Source organism: Fistularia commersonii, chromosome 2 (assembly GCF_037954325.1).
Source record: "Fistularia commersonii isolate RoL2024-O1a breed Wild chromosome 2, RoL_Fcom_v1.0, whole genome shotgun sequence".
Taxonomy (NCBI): domain Eukaryota; kingdom Metazoa; phylum Chordata; class Actinopteri; order Syngnathiformes; family Fistulariidae; genus Fistularia; species Fistularia commersonii.
In genome coordinates, this window is record NC_141285.1 from 8,096,412 (window position 1) to 8,115,115 (window position 18,704).

At 36.8% G+C, this 18,704-nt stretch overlaps 1 protein-coding gene across 2 annotated transcripts; it reads right to left on the bottom strand.

Annotated features, from left to right (window-relative positions):
• Positions 1-246: 246 nt before the first annotated feature.
• Positions 247-16,207, bottom strand: fam204a (family with sequence similarity 204 member A). 2 transcript variants are annotated; one of them, XM_086165472.1, is made up of 7 exons: positions 15,828-16,207; positions 15,534-15,618; positions 14,708-14,738; positions 14,485-14,587; positions 12,585-12,674; positions 795-904; positions 247-599 (listed from the first exon to the last, which is right to left on the bottom strand). In XM_086165472.1, exons 1-7 carry the CDS (start codon positions 16,074-16,076, stop codon positions 548-550), a joined length of 720 nt encoding a protein of 239 aa, XP_086021598.1. In that variant the 5' UTR covers positions 16,077-16,207; the 3' UTR covers positions 247-547. The 2 variants fall into 2 exon arrangements, with proteins under 2 accessions (XP_086021598.1, XP_086021607.1); XM_086165481.1 differs by lacking the exons at positions 247-599; positions 795-904 and adding an exon at positions 3,347-3,548.
• Positions 16,208-18,704: the final 2,497 nt, after the last annotated feature.

Here is an 18,704-nt window from a genome sequence, read left to right on the forward strand (position 1 = left end):
AAGCCTCCGTTTCATGTCTCATATGCCCCCCCAAACCCCACCCGCTGCCGCTTGCCCAACTTCCAGTTTACGACTGCTCACAACAGTTTACAGCAGCCAAATTTCATTTTCTACTAGCAAATCCTATCGCACATTATCCTGTACATTGCATTAGAGGCCTAATCTTTCCTTTCTCTTCCTCAGGAGAAGAAAGGAGCGCCTTCATGATTAACCCACTTTACAGCAATAAATAAACGCATCATCCAGTAATGTACACCAGATTTAATTTGAAGGCCAGAACGCCCCAATCACAGAAATGTAATGGAAAATAACACAATGAAGACTCCAATGGGTGTCATGGGAATTAATTTGACTGCTCTGTAATTTTTTTCCTCTTCCTTGTACATTCCACATGAATTTTCAGCCAACTGTATGACACAGGCTCACTCATATACACAAAAACACACACCATATTTTAGTAGTTTAAACAAATCATTCTGCAATGAAAAAAGTACTCATACAAATGAACTTGAAAGAAAAAAAAATCCACACTTTCCCTCGATGTTTGTTACATGTAGCCCATGTTGCTTTTGGTTTCCCAACGCTTTTTCGGCTCAAACCTGCAGCATGAAAAAAGAACACATTAAATTTTTGAATCCTTGACAAATGCATTCCACTGTCAACTTCAATCACTTCATGAGCAATGAGTCAAAGTCCAGCTAGCGCTGGCTTTGGTTATTCGATCTTAACTGCACTTGACACCGTAGAGTGTTATACATGACAGATGCAAACACAAGGACATAGAGATGTCGTACCCCCAGGCTATTTGCTTCTTCTTGTTCTGTGCGGCCCGCAAAGCTTCCTCTTCCTGTTTGTGTTGCATGAAATCACGGCAATCAATGGCTTCAGCGATTTTCACAGCCAGCTATTTAGAGGCAGACAGAGGAGAGGCCCATTAGAGAATGAAAATCAGTCTGTAGCTTAAAAAAAAAAAGCTTTCTGACTGATGTGTCAGTGTGGCTTCTAATCACAGTCTCTGCCACCTCCTCCACACAGCAGCAGGGCTTAACGTTCACACATTAACCATGCATTAACCTACAGTTGGCAAACTTTCTCAAGGCATTATAAATGGTATTGTAATTCTATTATAAACTGGTAAGACACAGAACTACAACAAAATGTAGAATGTATTCCAACAGCTGAGGAAAACCTCACATTTAGATGTAATGGAGCAAGAAAAAACCTGACATGCATAATTTTATTCATAGTAAATATAGTTGTCAGGGACCCAAAAATGTCACTCTGAAGATTACTATACAGCTCTTTTCTTCTGCAATCACTAAAAAACATGACTCTTCCCTGTTTGCCATTTAGTCTTTCAGCTTATTATTTAGCTACAGCACATATGCATTAGTCTTAAAACCAGGACAAAAACCTGCATGTTCTTATATGAGCTGAGGTTTCAAAGAGAGTGCTGGATTTCAACACAGTTGGCAGATAATTTTGATAAGTCAGCACATTAACATTTTTTTACCAATGAAATGATTACTTTGAAAATAACTGACATAGTAAACCTATAAGTGCTCTGTGAGGTCAATCAATCAATAACAAATGATATCACGATATATTTGCCAATATTTCCTTTTTTAGAAATGCCCCTCAATCCTCCGTATGCAACACCAGTCAACAAAGCAGAAAACCCCTTGTAGCTTTGATAACAATAATAACGCAATTTACTGCTACATACACAAGTGCTCAAAATCTGCAACGGGTAAATGTGTATAGAACTGTACATTTGTGTTCGCGGCTCCCTATATTAAACAGGAGAGACATTATCAAAATACATTGACTTTTTTCAGGGGTTTCAAATGGTTACATTTTATTATCTCATTCTACATACACATTGTTTCTGTTCGATTTCTTTTTTTCCATCTCATAAATAATGAAATAGCACAAAAACAAACCATAATGAAAAAAAACATAACGGCCTTTTTCCACTCCTCACCAATGTAAAAGAGACTTTTTTCTGTTTTGGAATACTGCAGGCAGCCCTTGAAATCAGAAGTGAAGAGAATGACCGTGACTGCAAGAGGCAAACATTCAAATCCCAGGGAAGACATGTGTGTATTGTGAAGCAGAATAATCCCAATAACCCCAGTCACACAGAAGCACAGGAAACAAAGGGAGAAATCCTCCCCCCTCCGTCACTCCTGAGATAGGTTTATTATTCAAGCAAAGGCAAACTTTGATAAACAACTTGGAACAATTTCACCAAACCTTTGGGTAATTCTCTGTAATAGTTACAGTACAATCAGAGGAGAAGACAGTCTTAAGGTAATGAAGAAATGTGCCACCACTGTGCCACTTGAAAAAAAAGAAAAAAAATGTTTCAATTATAATTAAGTGGGATAAACTTTATTAGAAAGACTGAAAGTAAAATATCTCCTAATGCATGCTGGGATTAAGCAGGTCAGAGCGAGCAGGCAGGAAAAATTAAACTCTAAAGGCTTTTTATCACTAAATTTCAGGAACCAAGGGTGTAAAATGTTCTAATTTGGGATACATTAAAAGCCATAAAGGTCTTTCAAAAAGATTAATGGTACTTTGCTTGGATTTAAGATAAGGGCTTCTGCTGGCTGCAAGTGCTGGGCTATGGCTAGGCCCCAAAGGCATTCATCTGTAGTCACTAAAAGATTTGCGAGTATGTCTGTATAACCTGCAGCATACATTCTATGACAGTTCTTTGCCATTTTATAGGTTTTAAATTTCTCAAATCATGTTTTCTACCGTGGAGGAGAGTTAGGATGGGCGATTGGTTTTACATTCACTGTAGATTTGGGAGCCGATGATCTTGCTGCAGGGCTTCCCTGCTCTTCGACGGACTGCCGGAGAGGCTTCTATGTGCCATTGATTCACAGTAAGATTATAAGGCAGATATTTAAACCAAAACCAAGAGCAGCACAGTGACTGAGATGCCTCATTCAGAGGAAATCAAATAAAACAGCATAATGCCAAATGGGCTCATTTGGAGGACCACAGAAAGATTTTCCTTTTTTTGTCGCTCTCCATAAGGATTACCCACATTAACTTGGTCTCCTGTGGGGGCATTTGAAAAGCACAAGGTCTTGAAAGCACACCTTCCTCAACATTCCAAAAGCAAAATTAAAAGCAGACTTCCAAAACCCTTATTTCCTCCTCTTTTTGAGTTCACATCATAGCCTTTTGTATGCTTATAGCATTAAATGTCTTTAATTCCTCCCCCACCCCCTTTTTTATCAGTTTAGTCTGCAATTCTTGATTGTCTTTACTAAGGCTCAACATTAACGTCAACCAAGTTACCTAGGAGACAGAACAGATCAAAGAGACAAAAAACCCTCAAATGTCTGATTAATCAAGCCTGCAAACAGCTTATTTCCTTTAGCCTGCATGCAAGTATGAAAATGAGATTCCGAGAGCAGTACATTGTGCAGATTTGTTCATTCTTATCTGAACAAAGCCAGCGGCAGCTTATTTCATGGATCACTGGCACTGTCAGCGCTGTGGCGCCGAGCAGGTGACGGCTCCTCTTTCTGTGGCGAGAACAAAATTAGCAAAAAGTAGGCACAAATTAGCCTCTCATATTTTCAGTAATATGACATTATTTTTCATTTACTTTTTTGATCCACTTTTCAGGATTTTTTTTCCCCTCTCCCTCCTCCCCATGCATCTTAGTGCCAAATCCTTTCACATCAGAGGCTGGTGGAAAATAACAATGAAAGTACAAAGCTGGGATAAATGCAGAAGACAAGAAATCTCCGGCATTCTTTGTTTATGTGGCTCCTAAAAGGCAATTCTTCCCACTGCACATATTAATATACAATTATGTGTCCATCACATATGTTTTCCTGTCTCTTGTGTGGTCGGGGCACAGCCTGGTAAAATAAGGTTTATTCTGAGGATTAATACTCTGACCTTTGCCAGATTTGAATGCAAAAAAAAACATTGTGCACAATGCTGGTGCTGCAGCAGCTTAAGGCCACTAGGAGGGTTAAGTCAATAGCGCGGTTTTCTATTCATTCATGTTGGGGTCGTCATGGAGATTCATGTGAAGACCAAAACATGGGGCCTCAACACTTTTTAAATAAGCATAGCTGCTGTTATCAGACAAGACAAACCAGGCCATTACTATTAATAGTTTCACACACTACTTGCAATGTCTATGCAATAGAATCATATCTCAGGTGTTTGATAAAAGAAAGAAGTATCTTGGAGCAAAGCAGAGTTAACGAAAACAGTGTTGCCAATACGCCCAGGAAGACAATAGCTGAATTTTAGATGAGAAAAATGCCTCTCCGTGTGGATAAAGTGTTAAAGCTCCTATTAACAATATGAAATAAATGATGGTTTTAAGGAAGAAATTGCCTTAAACCCATTCATAAATTTCCTATCCAGGAAGCCTCTTCCAATTAAAACATGTGAGAGGTGGATTAACACGGGCTATATGGCTTTGCCTCACTAAATCACCTCCCCGAGCTGCTCTGCTGCATTTGACGTGTAAACGATTAATGACCAGCCTAATTCCCTTATCACCCTACTTTAATGCTTAAATAATGTGGCCTTAGTCAACTATGGCAAGTAGGGATATATAAGAAAGGAATGAATATCAGATTAGGCTGTCCGTGTGTTATTTTAGCACAATTTCTTAACCAAGGCAGATTGGGTAGAAGAATATGTTTCTGCTACAAAGCCTGTGTTGCAACACTGGGAGGGTCAAAAGATCAAGAGATGAGTCAGTGGCTGCAATGCGGTCCGAAAAAGGAAGGGAACCACAATTCCATAAAGAGAGTCTGTTTTGAATTCTAAAAGCAGGATAGGCAACAAACAAATCAAAGACGTAGTTTACAGGCCTATACCAAAGAATAGAGTATGTACTTTTTATAAATATGTGATAGATTTTTGATTCCACAAATATGAAATGATAAAATTGTTTGTCAACCATACAGTAAAAAAATGAAAAAAAAAAAAGAATTAATATCAGACTTTTTAAAAAATTTGATACGGAAAATGATCGTAATTTAAATGACGGATATCTTACAGTTAGAGATATAATGGTTTCTACTGTAACAGATTAAAAAAACTGTTCAATATATAATGTCTAAACAATCTCGATAGTGTGTCTGAGCCGTACACCAACATTCTAGACGTTGATATTTGGTTCAATGTAGGTTGTGACATAAACATGTGTCGTGCATAGACACTAGTGACAGCAAAATCTAATACTGTGTTGATCTAAAGTTTTATCTTTAACTGGCCAATATGTAATGGTTTAAAACTGTTTACGTGTATGATAAACATTTATACACATTTTTACCTAATGGTACTCATGAAGATAATAAATATCAAGAATCTCAATTTCATGAATCTGAAATTTTTATCACAATATCCTAAGAGTTTCAAAATTCTGCCCTTGTTTTGTACCTAAGACTTTTATCTATGTGGACTGATGTAACTTTTATCTAAGAAAGTTTCGAGTCATCCAGGTCAGGGTTGATTACTTACATATCTCTTCCTGGCAACTGGACTTCTTTTTTTTGCCCTGAAACTGACCGAACTACAATCTTTTGATAATTAGTGTGGCAAATATGTTTGAAATTCTATTATTCTACCAAACTTAAAAAAAATACAGCTTAAAATGTCTTCTCTTAGTTGTAGAATGCATCATTAAAACCCCAATTAAGGAGGAAGGAAGACTCTTTGCGGCAACTAAAACAGAAATATGTGTGTGGATTTGTGTGTGTCTATATACATGTGAAATACACACACACAAACACATTCTAATTCATCTCTTATTACTTCAGCTCCCACTATTTATTATGATGAGATTTTATTTTCTTATTTTTAATTTTATGTTATTAGAATTGATCTATTTTAATACGGTCCTCAACGTCATTATCTCTGCTTCTTACTTTAGATTTTCCCTCGTTGTTGCTGGAAAAGTTTGACTATTTTATGGGGCAGCCTCATAAGACCTTTCTGTAATCTTGCCACCACTCTGACAAACAGAATTACATGGCATCAAAAAGAAAGGGACTCCAGGGAGGACACAGGAGAAAGGCAACATCTCCATTTTCTCTTCTGGTAATATGATGCTAGATATTCATGCCATGTCATCTTTAGGGAGTAAATGAAAAAAAAATGTATGAAAGTTCGTTTGCTTTGTGCACATTCCATTATCTTGCCTCGTCTGAGTAGGGTAGGCTTATTAGCGAGCTTTGAACCCACACTTACAATAATATGCCATCAACAGTTTTATAAGCTAATTAGAAAAAAACTGTTTAATTAATGAGTTACTGTTAAGAAAATGGCAATCATGAAAAAAGAAACCAAGAGTGCTAAGCTTCTACTACTACCAATTAAGGCCTAATTACAAACAAATTATATATGTGTTTTGCTGTGGGCTTCAATTTAAAAAATGGCTTTAATTAAAAGAGAAAACATGCTAATTAATTAAACAGCACACAAATCTACATTGAAAAGTATGCTTTGTCGATCAAGTAATTAATGAAATACAATAATCCAAATGAGATTCCCAGGCATTTGATAAAAGCTTAGTACTCATTTCAAAATTAATGGGCGAAAATTTAATGTGAGTCATCCAGAGATACAATAAAAGTTCATTCAGTGATAAAATGCTTATGCTGAAGGAAAAAAAAGAATAAGAGAGTGTGTCCCTAAACTCTGTACGTGGCAGCCCAAGGGCTCGCAAGGGAGACGAAGCCAGTTATGGGGTGGGGAAACTCAAAATCTGATAAAGCCCACTTTCCACAAAAGCGTTGCTCGTTAATTATTATTTTTTGATTACAAACACAGGCACAGCAGAGAGAAGGGGATGGGGGAAAAAAGAAGTATAAATTTGATGAAACGCTCTTAATATGTCCCTATGCTTCGACTAAGCCACGATGTCTCCACCAATAAAATGCTACACCACCTTTGTTTCACAGCTTTTGAGTCTGGCATTCCAAAAGCTAGATTTCGAGGACAGTGCAGCTTTTCTTCTCAGCTTCTGCTTCTACTAAAATCTGAGCTGAGACAAAACGAGTTACTGTAGAACCTTCAGTAGCCTGAAAAGCTTCAAAATACACACTTTGGTCACAGTTATGTAGAATCACAAGGTTATTTTTGATGAACATACATTAATATGATCATATAATATGTTCAGAAACATTATAGACTCAAGATCAATAGATAATATTCAGCCCCCAGCACCCTGACTTTTCCTATTAATGACCATACAAGGCCTTCAAGACTACCACAATTGTGCACTAAAGGGCTAAGTTACATATGCTAAACAACCAGCTTCACTAAATGGTAGTTTAGTGTTGAGAAAATTTCCTCTAAACATAATACTTTAATGAAAAATTACAATAACACTGATGTTGGACTTCAATGATAAATTTAAAACCAAGAAAATACCTGCAGCAAGCAATGATAGAATGTCATATTGAATGATGTTCAAATTTAGAAGTTTTGACAACAACAGATCAATATTTCCTCTTTAAAATGATTCTAATATACTAAAATCTGTAGTTTTCACATCAGAGATACTGATATATAAGTAAAAGGCTAAGATTGGTGGATAAAATTGGTTGAAATTTTACCTTTAATTATCAAGAACACACAAAGTGGCCGCTAAGTAGATTGGCTTTCAAACTACACTTGTGCAGGGTAACACACTTCAGAATACAAAAGTAATATCATTGCAATATCTTGTCTAGTACACAGCAATTCATTTGATTAATGATGAAAAAGAATATCTTAAAATCACTGAGTCCCCTGCTCCGAAAGACATATACAATAAGAATCTGAAATACATTGGAATCATGATCAGAATTATTACTTCACTGCACAATTCCTTTTGTGTGTGCATACCACTATGTATGTTTCACATTCTTTAGTTCCTTGTAGTGATATAGAAAAATCTCTCCACCCTTCGTGCTGGTCTGAAGAGAGTTCTGAAGTGGTAATGCTACTTTACGAGTGGGATGAGAGCTACAGGGGAAAAAAGGGTGCTCGAACATAGTGTGACAGCCCTTTGTCATAAAGTTTACCCATATTACTGTATGTGAAGTGCAGCTCCTCACTTCTTTTAAACAATTTCAGTTTTACAAAGTGAAAAGTAAGGAAGTAATTATTCACTGAAAGGATAACGATGAAAAACCCTCAATAAATCAACTTGACTCTGAATATGGAATATGTGTAGCATTTGGAGAAGCATATGCCACAGAGTTAGCACCTCTTGTGCAGACTAAGGTCAACCTGTTCTATATTAACAATGGACTAACAAAAGTAAACTTTCAGGAATGGTTTTAATCAGCCAGCAAAAGGCCTCATTTCTCAAATTTTATGCAAAAACTGGACACCATAAGGCATAATATTAACGTAGCCATTTTAAATCCTGACTAATACCAGCCCTTCACTCAAGCCATCTGATTTTAGGGCCCAATGGCCTTCCTCACAATCATCTTAACTTTGGGACTGTCTAGTTTGAAAACTGGTTGTATCCCTAAGCTCTGAAAACTCAGAAGTGCCAGCAGTCATAAGGAGTGTGTTCTACAAAGTGAATATTAATGCCACCTTGTCATATGAAGTTATAGTCACTGTACAATATGTGTAGATGAAGAAAAGATTTCTAAAATTCACCAAAGAAAAAAACATGAATTTCAGATTGGAAAAACGGCAAGAGGCTACGAGACTTCTTAATCATGTTATCTGTGACATGTGATGGCTGGAAAAATGGTTTATAAATTTGTCGGATGAATGCATTTGTATGCTGGATCTCACTGACTCATTTGGGTTTCTGGATTTCCAAATGTCAAATTGGCCTCATTGTGTGCAAGCCTTATGCATATTCTGAAACATTCTTAATGAAAAAAAAATAATAAAAAAATCAAACTTATTGAATATGTTGTATAACAACCTCCCTGTAGGTCAAACTACTCTTTGGATGACATGGAAAGTCCCTCTGAGGTTTATAGGGGTGATGTGTTATCAACCCTCTGCACTGGCTCATTTAACTGGAATTGCAGCGAAATCAATCTGTCTAATATGAGCTGCTGGATTCTATCATCTCCCGACAAAGCTTTGGGCCCTCTATACCATATGTGTCACTCACTCAATGTTATGGTAATTACAGAATTAATTAGCCCATATGCAACTTACAAGAGTGTAAAATAATGTGGATTTATCAAAGGATGGAGACCCAGTCTTCTTAATTGGAGGACTTGCACCTTTTAATCTACCGAACTACTACGACTACATTACAGAAAGAGCTATTCACGTTATTTTGTCTCTCCTACAGCTTGTGAAAAGGAGCATTAACGGCTGAGGAGGATCCACAGACATCTTTATGAGAAAAGAAACCCAATCTGCACAGGTTAAAGGAATATATTAGGGAGCTTCGTCTAAGAAATGTAGACATGAATAATATTTTGTTACCTAAAAGGGGATGTGATTTCTGTCCTCTGTCTTCAAGGCTGTTGATGCTTTCACTTAAAACACAGCATGTCTTCATGAATCAATTTAAAACAAAGACTCATGGCCGTTGGGAAATGCAACAACTGTAATGAGCCCAAAAAAAAACAAACAAAAAAAAACCTCAATGGGCAGTATCAGCTCTGTGTGTCTCAGAACTTAAGACAGATGAAAGAGCACATATTTCAGAATTTGTTGGCAGCCCTCAAAAAAAGGTTTTTAACACTCCGTGCTAATGCTCACAGTAAAATGAATAAAGTAGAGCAAATGAAAACCATTAATTGACTTAAGGGCACTCAAAACATTAAACACAAACAATTTAGTTGCATAAAATAGGGAGTACTGACAACAATCATTCCATCTTCCTTCCTTTGCCTTGAGAGTATAAGTGTGAGACTGTGATTGAGGATGAATATAAGCAAAAATATTGTCATCCAAAATGTACCAACGTGTTCTTTACAAAACAATGCCTAGAGGAACAAACAGGCTTCTTTAGTTCTTCACAGCTGTCGAAATGCTTTTGCATTTTTTGCGAAGAAAACCTGTTCGTTTTGTTTCTGTGAAAAGCCTGCCACAATCATGTCTTAGTGTTATGACCGTAAACAAATTAAACATCTAAGCCATTCCGTACCAAATGAGCCACTCAATTATAACCTTGAAATTGATTCTGGCCTCAGCGGGGATTATTGGTCCTGTAAATGTTTGTCACAGGGCTCCTGTCAGGAGTTAACAGGAGTGCTGTAAACAAACATGTTGGTCTTAATGCTATCAGTATTACAGGCAGCGTCATTTAAGATATACCCTAATCCCTTCTAACTGATTCAAAATCCTTCAAAACTTTTTGGCTTTAAGCACATTTTTTATTCATTTCATACATTTCAGGATTTCTTTTCTCTGGATCCATGAGTGAATAGTGTAAAGCTAGAAGTCACACAGGTTTCTGGACTTTTTACAATGCATCAACTCACTATATTTGTTAAATGAAGTTATCACTGCTAAACAATGGATGCCAGGTGCCAGACTGCTGTCACGTTCCATCACAGTTCTGGCAAAATGTAAGACAGGTTCCAGGGAGGCAAGAACCTGTACTCAGGCTAAAACCAATCCACCAGCACTCTAAGAGGCTTTCTGAAAGTACAGCGCAGGTGCCACTCACAAGCGCTTTCGGTTAACTCCTCATATTTGACCACTCTGTTTGCCTCTGAGATAGCAGTATGAAGGACTCTGATGCTGCGCACTCCCCTCTATTACACGGGGGGGATGATGGCGCCACAAATGTGATCTCAATTCAAAGAATTAACACAACAGTAAAACTGTTTTTTCATGCCTTTTTTGTATAGTCTAAAAAGTAACTGAATACAATGAGAATTTCCATAAAAGGGTTTGCTGAGAATATTACAACATTCAATTTCATGCACCTACACATTCATCAATAGAAAAAGCCAGAAATTCTTGTTTAAATGTAACTCATCGTGGACAGCCTCTACAACTTACGCTTTTAAACACAACTTTAAAAAATTGATACGACATCATTTTCATTTTGAAAAATATGTCTTATAATTTTGGTGAAAGGACTGATTCTTATGTACCAAAAATAAATTTCTTGTTAATTTAAATATGTCCACAGAGAGTTGACCTCTCTCCATAGATACCTGATGAATAAAATTTGTTTCTTTTCAGTTTGATAAAATAATAAGTTCCCAAATTTGTTTCAGAACATTTTTGGACCATCTTTTAGGACTATGTGCACTCACTTTTGTTAAATAAATGCCTTTTTTATACATATAATTTCAGGTTCTGGTAATAAGTATGTTCAGTGACACCCTTAATCCAATTAATTGATTAAACTGATACTGTTATGAGCAGAGAACATGACACTGCAGCATGAGTGGTGATTAGCTCAGTATTAAGATTGGATATATGACAAAAAATATCTTGATTTTCTATTTATATTCTAATATCTAGTCCCAAAAACAGAAATGTCTTTTTTTCTCCTTTGATTTTGTAGAAAGTAAAATATAAAAAAATATAAATATAATGTGACAAAAATAAAAGAAAACAACATATTCTGATGATCAGTGGGCTGGCATGGTTATCTTTATATGGTTGCAGGTTAGCTGCTTTCCAGTGTATCCAAAGCTAATGACCTAAATGCTGTTTTTAGTTATAAAATGCAGACATGGTGCATTTTGCATGGTGTTCACTTCTTCAAGATCAAGAGGAAGAATAAAGACAGTGCTGCTGAGCTTTGTCCACAAATGCAACATCAGAACTATTTAAATCAATGCTCTGATTAAACGCTTCCTCTCAGAACTGTCTGAAACCAAAAAGGCACAATGTCTTGATATTAATATTTCAAACATCTGTTCATGACATTAATTCATTGTTTGATTACCAAATAGACTTCAGTCACTTTTAAGGTCTGCAAAATAGAAGGTAAGACAACAAAAAAGAAATGTTTACATGGGAATTGAGAGGAAAAATGCTCATTAAACAGGTACCCATTCCACTGCTGATCTAATACTAGAGCTGAGCTATATTACATGTTTGCTATAACTCTATATACAAAAACCTAAACGGAATGCTGAAAGCGGCCTGCACCATGAAACAAAGAAGTTTAACTTTGATGCTGACTGAATGGCAATTCCCCCAGTGGAGAAGCGCCACCGCAGCTATGTGTCTTTTTAAACACAATTATACGTGTGTGGGCTACATTTTATGCTAAATTAGTTTCAAACCATTTGATCCTTGATGCCTGCCAAGGCGGTTAGTTACAAAACTTCAGGCACTGCATTTAGGAACATGTACACTTCAAAGGTATGAAACTCCTACCTGGAGAATGATTTAAGAGTTGGCTTGAAAGCAATGTACCCTTCATTAAAAAGCAGAGCCAAAAGTCCTTTAACACTGCAGTACTTCAAAACTAAGGGGAGGGCTTTCTATTAACTCAATGGAAAAGGGCTGCAGGACTGAATGGTGGATGTCTGCGTGTGTTTATGTTCCTCTATGTCTTTGCAGCAGAAATGGCCACGGATCCATTAGCCTGATTTGTCACAGAAGGAGCACCCCAAAGATCTCTTATCAGCACAACGTACCTCTCGAGTGGCGAGTCTGTCGCTCATCTCCTCCGCCTTTGCAAAGTCCCCTTCAGCTATGGCCCTCTCTATGCTCTTTTCAAGGCCGGACTGCAGAAGAGGGGGGAAAAAAAAAAAATCATTTTTTTTTCTTTTTAAATAAGGGTGGAGAGGAAAAAAAAAAATCAAAGAGTAACTTCAGACGTCCTCAGGGCCTTATTTTTAATATGATTACCATTACTACAAATATGTAGATTTCCCTTCACAAATGAAAACCTTTTTGATTGGATATTAGTGGGGAAATCTCAGAAATGCTACAGGAGATTACCAAACATAAATGTGAGTCTTTAATTACACATTTCCATTACGGGCCTAAGCAGACGGGGGAGGGTAGTGATGGCAAAGCAGTTCTGCTGTGATGAGCCTATCTGAGCATTACAATTTTTTCAGCACCAAATATTGTTTTAAAAAAAATATAACATGAAAAATGCTCAAATTACTGAACTGCCCTGCTTGCTTATGTTTTGTTTAGAATCTACTCTAAAACCTGAGAGATAAAAACACCAAATGAAAAAGTCTGTTGAAAAAAAATTTGCAGCATAAATTTTTTTTTCATAACTTTGGCTGATTGAGTTTCACTATTGACATTTTTGAGCTCATTTCACTTCACTGATGCACTGTTAGAACACTTAATTATCAACAAAGTGCATGCTGATACATAATAATGGAGCTGGGCACTATATCAATGTTGTAATCTTCTGAATTATCAGTGCTTTGGTATAAATGCTTAGGTTTTATTCTAAATAATTTCAATTTCTTATTATTGATATAATTTATTAATCATATAAAATACTGAACCATATTTCTTTCATTTAGATCATTACAAATCTGTTGGTGTTATGTATCTAATATTTTCCCATAATTAAGCATATATCTAGAAAGATAACTTAATACTTCTCCTACTGTGATGTTTTTCTCTGATATCCCACTCCAAATATGTGTGTTTAAAGTTATCATCTATACAACTGTGTTTTTACATTACTGGCAATTCTGCTGTTGATCAAATGAATTCTGCTGTTGATCAAATGAAGTATTAATAATTCTGCCATCACAGCTTGGAGTTATGATGTGCCAGAATTGGCAGAAATTTAAAGAATCAGAGGGATGAAGGGCCCCTCATTATATTGATGTAACACGTTTGGTCTCATACAGCTTGTTAATCATTTCTTTATCCTTTTATAGCAGCCACAGTCAGAATGAGGCTCAGCAAAATCTCAATTTTATGCCGCTTTGAGAAAAAAAATATGTACAAAATACTCCAAGATAATCATTAAAAGGATTTCTTATTGAAATAAGAACTGCTGCTATTCACTGGGTTTGCTATGATGTTCATCAAGGTTCTACAGACTAGCTTCATTGAAAGTTGGCATTCTTTAGCACTAGACTGTCCGACGATGTTTGAATAGAGAGAAACAAAAGTACAGAGAAGTTTTATTTAATGTTTCCATTGATTCCACAATCAATTATCACCCATCTTTTTATGATCTGACAGTTGATTTAAATCTTTCAACGATATCGGCAAAGCCTATATCCAATGCTAAAAACCTTTCTTGTCCTGCCATGCAAAATATGGGTTTTTATGAGGATTTGTTCAGAAGAACCCACATCTCACTTTAATCTCAACCATGCAAGAAAGGAGAGTGCCCCTAATCTTATCACAAAATGTAGCTGAATATAATCCTTAATATTCCTCTCAATGGCAGGTTGAGTTAACGCACAGATTTCTCTAATCCAGATGTCATACCACAAAAAACAAAGAGAGGATACAGTGGCAGGGAAACACAAGAGTGTTACCAACGGCTATGACAGACATTGTATTAAACCCCTAGCAGATAAGATGGAAGGCAGGAGTCTTTGTTACCTTCAGAGGGGGGTTGGCACATGCGGGGGGATGAAATTGATCATTTACACCAAAATACTGCTTAAGCCCATTCCAGTGCTTCTCTCGCTCCCCCTGATGATCTCTGATGACAGAGAAAGTGTTGCTGTCAACCAACTGCATGGAGTAGTTTCTACAGAATATGTGCAACAAATTGCAAAAAATGCTTTAACTTGTTTCAGTGGATAGAGTGATGGTCTTGTACCTTGTCTCTGTAGATTTACTGCTTTCTGCTCCTGTTAAGTCACATTACAGACACAATTAAAAGAGCTGTTTGATTCTTTCTTGCAAACTTGAAGCTAAGAAGACTTCAAGGATTTCACAAGGCTTCTAAAACATTTAAATCAACAATATAGTTGGAGGGTGAGTGGCAGGTTGAGAGCAGTGTTAATAAGAACTGCAGCGATCAATTATTTTGTAATCAACTGCCCTGCTAATTATTCAATCAGGTCATCAAAGTATTATTAAATATTGGAGAAAACATTGAAAAATTACCTGGTTTTCTCTTGAGGAAAGAAATCAAAATATGTATATAATATAATGCCAAAAAAATGATAAATCTGTAATTTAACTTGGCCTGCTTTGCAAGGCTGAAACAGGAAAAGAGATACAATTCTTGCTGGGTTAATCTTATGGCATTTTTTGCGTATATTTTCTACCACTAGAAAATTGGCCCAGTTTTCTAGAATGCGTTTGCATCTGTTTATATGTGTGTTCATGGTGTGTTCTCTATCTATTGTGGGTAAAGGAAAAGCATCATTTTGTTGTTCCTCCATGTGGAAGAATGATTACAATACAATTCCAGCTGAGTGGGGCATACAGCATATACCCACTTTATATAAGACGCACTGTTTCATTTCCACTTTACAGGATGTTATGCAGTGACCTTTGGCTGGAAAATGTAATATTTCAAAATGTAGACTGTTGAAGAAGTCATTCATTTATGGTAATGATTTAGGCACCATGCTTCTGGATCTGGCTGGTTCATGGTTGCTGTTCATGAGGTAATTCGTGTAATGTTTTGGAGGCACCTTTCTTCTGTCGTCGTCTCTTTCTCTGTCTTGGGATCCTGGTCGATTTCATCTCATTATTCTTCTTTTGAAGATCCTGAAATTTCTGAGACACAGGCACACACAGAATTTACAAGAGCTCTTTCAACGTTATAAGTAATAATTCTAAGCATGCAATACTTCCTTATCTACCTTTGTTGGTTAATTAGTAATAGCTGTAAGACAATTTTCTTCGCGTTACCCCCAAGTCAACATGTACCGATAGCGCTCCGAATTCTCTCAGAGGAATCACTAAAATATAACATCAAAACGTACCTGCCACATTTCCTTAGTTTTACCAGTTACACAAATTCCCGGCGGTTCACTGTTTCCATCACTGACAGGGAGAAGGGACTTCGTCTCTAAAACTGTGCCCCTGTTTTCCCCGGCAAAGCTGCACTTCTCGGCATAGCTCTCAAGCTCTTTAGTGCCTTTCACTTCCACAACATTACCCTCTTCCTCACACTCCTCCAGTGGACTCAGGTCTTCTTCTCTTAAATCATTAGGCAGGAGTCCGCTGTACATGTCTTTTTTTCTCTAGTAAGTAGATTATGAGTCAATGTGTATATTACAATCGGGATCTAAGCGAGAAAAACGAACAAAATTGACAGAAAATGCTTTGGACTCTGAAGGCGGGACTTAGTCGACGCAGCACTGCACATTTCCGGGTAAACAGTATGGCGTCACAATTATGAACACACCAATTGGCTGAGAGTGTTTGGTATCCCGCTCGCTGCCCAATCAAATTCTCGCATTGCAACCCGGCCATGAAAAACAAATGAAATCTCATTTGCTCGTTTTGTAAACAAAATCGTTAATTATTCATTTATTTATCTATTTATCAATACGTCGAGTAGTTTTGTTGAGTAGCATTTGGAAAAGAATTCTGAAAAGTTGTGAAAGTGAACGTGGAGAGAGGGAGCGAGGTTGAAGTTATTCTAATTGAGCTGAAACGTGCTTTTGACGGGTCCGTGAATTTCTAGAAATCATCCAAACGTTAACCTATATGTGTGTTATGTTCTCCGACAGATAAGCTTCCTTCTATGACCCATGGTTCGCAATTTGCTCAGTGAGCTTTGGGCATTACATTATTATTAGGATGATTAGCATGCAAATCTTGAATTGCCTCTGGCACTGGCACAGACACGACCACCCTTAAATTGGTCCACTGTTTCCAAGTAGGTTTTCTTTTGGTTGCATCTTATTGCAAAGCTAAAAACTTCCACCAATTGCGGCTTTAATTTGTACAGCAGATTAAACCGACGGAATAACAGTAGAACATCCTACACTGTTTATATTATTTCTAAGTATTTAAGGTAAACTGGGAATTAAGTTTTGTTTTTTGTGAGTCTTGTGATTTTAATGAGCAGTATACTAACATTATTCTATATAAATTGAAGACTTGAATATTAAACAGAATCATCATTAGAAAACTCATGATATCACAAATGCTGCTCCTCAACCTGCCTCCTGAAATCAGATGAGAAAATATTTACTCTTTGATCAATGACAGTGTAACTAGCCTTCTTGATTTTTGATCGCTGCACACACATCACTGTATTTGGTAAAAAAAATAAATAATCACCGTAGGAAAAAGAGAAAACGTAATCTAATTGAAGTGAGTTGTAAAATCAAGACTTTAGTCATATGTGCCTTCGGCATTGTGTTCTATCTCCTTTTGATTTTTTTTCTGTTTTGACTCAGTCATACAAAGCTAACTTTGAATCCAATTAAATTAAATGACTCAATTTACAAACAATATTCACATTAGTGTATTGTGTTAATAAAAATGAAAACGATCTGATCTGCTCAGTTAACAGATGACTAATTTGTATTTAACCAAAAAAGTTTTGAGAGCCAGATGCTCAACTTATCTAAGAAGCTGTTAACCTTGCTCTGTCCTTGACCAACCCATACCCCTCTGATGACAGATTTATTTCGTTCAGCTTTGCAAAATGCAGCTCATATTAAACTGAAAAGATAAGGCTTATGCTATATTGAATGTCATCTGGAACATGTAAAATCTCGATCTCGTCCTCTGAAATATGCAACCATTAGCTGGTATCACTCACTCAGCATTATCATGACTTTAATTACATGTGTGACAAGCTGATGAGTGCAGCAGCGTCTGAAGGTAAATGAGAGTTACAAAGCCCGGTTAATTATAAACAATTTTGGCGTCACAGGTCTGAATCATTTTCTTATTGATTACCAGACATTGTGTTCTATTTCACACATGAATTAATGTCACTAGGCTTTCCCATCATCCACCACTCTGTCTCGCTCTTCGTCTCTCTCCTTGGCATGTGCTCCTGTTCATTATTTCCATCATTTCTTGGTAATTTAGAGTTGGCCATTTAAAACTTAGAGCCTTTTATTAAGTTTCAGCCATGGTGGATAAGAGGCAGGACAGTAAGAGCACAGAGATAAACTAATCATCTTAAAACCCTAATTATTAGTATCTTACTGTGACAGACTGTTTTTGCGAGTCAGCCAAATTAAGCCACAAATGAGCAAAGCCATATCTGTGGAAGTGGTAATAATTTTAAGTCATCTCGATCTGGTTTGGTGTGGCAGAATTCATTAGTGCAGATTAGCTCTGTGTGTACAAAGTAAATGAGATATCTAATAGCAAACGTGGAGGTCCTTGCCAAAATGAAGGAAAGATGTTAAGAAATTATCTCAACACTGTGACTTGTGTTGTGTAGATTTGCCCCCTAAGCCAGAAGTTACACTAAACTGTTGACCTTCCACACTCCTCTGGATTTCAGCTATAGAGTAGTGAAGAGAATGTACCACAAATCAGATAAAACTCTGATGCAGAGGAAAGCAGATTCTTTTGGGTCAGGATACGCAGGAAGTTAATTATGTGTGTTGGGAGAAGGGTGGGGTAAAATAAAACGATTACAAAGCATAATTTGCTGATATAATTACACCAAAATTTGGTACACACAATCATAAAATACATGTATTGCTTGACCTGGGTTAGCCAGTGAAATAAATCCTCCTTCTATAGCCTTTGTTAATTTGTTTTTATCATCTCCAAGTGGTGTTTGTGCAGGCAGTTCAATTTGCATGTGTAATTCCACTGTGCAAATTGACAACAAGTAGATAATTCGAGGAAATAGGCTGGTTGCAGGCCCATGCTATCTT

Excerpts from the sequence above, each read along its gene's own strand:
- fam204a (XM_086165472.1), bottom strand. The coding sequence starts at position 16,076 with ATGTACAGCGGACTCCTGCCTAATGATTTAAGAGAAGAAGACCTGAGT. Across the intron at positions 14,739-15,533 it reads GAGACGACGACAGAAGAAAG|GAGCAGAAAGCAGTAAATCT; the intron begins GTGCCTCCAAAA and ends GTGACTTAACAG. Across the intron at positions 14,588-14,707 it reads AGTAAATCTACAGAGACAAG|AGATCATCAGGGGGAGCGAG; the intron begins GTACAAGACCAT and ends CTCTGTCATCAG.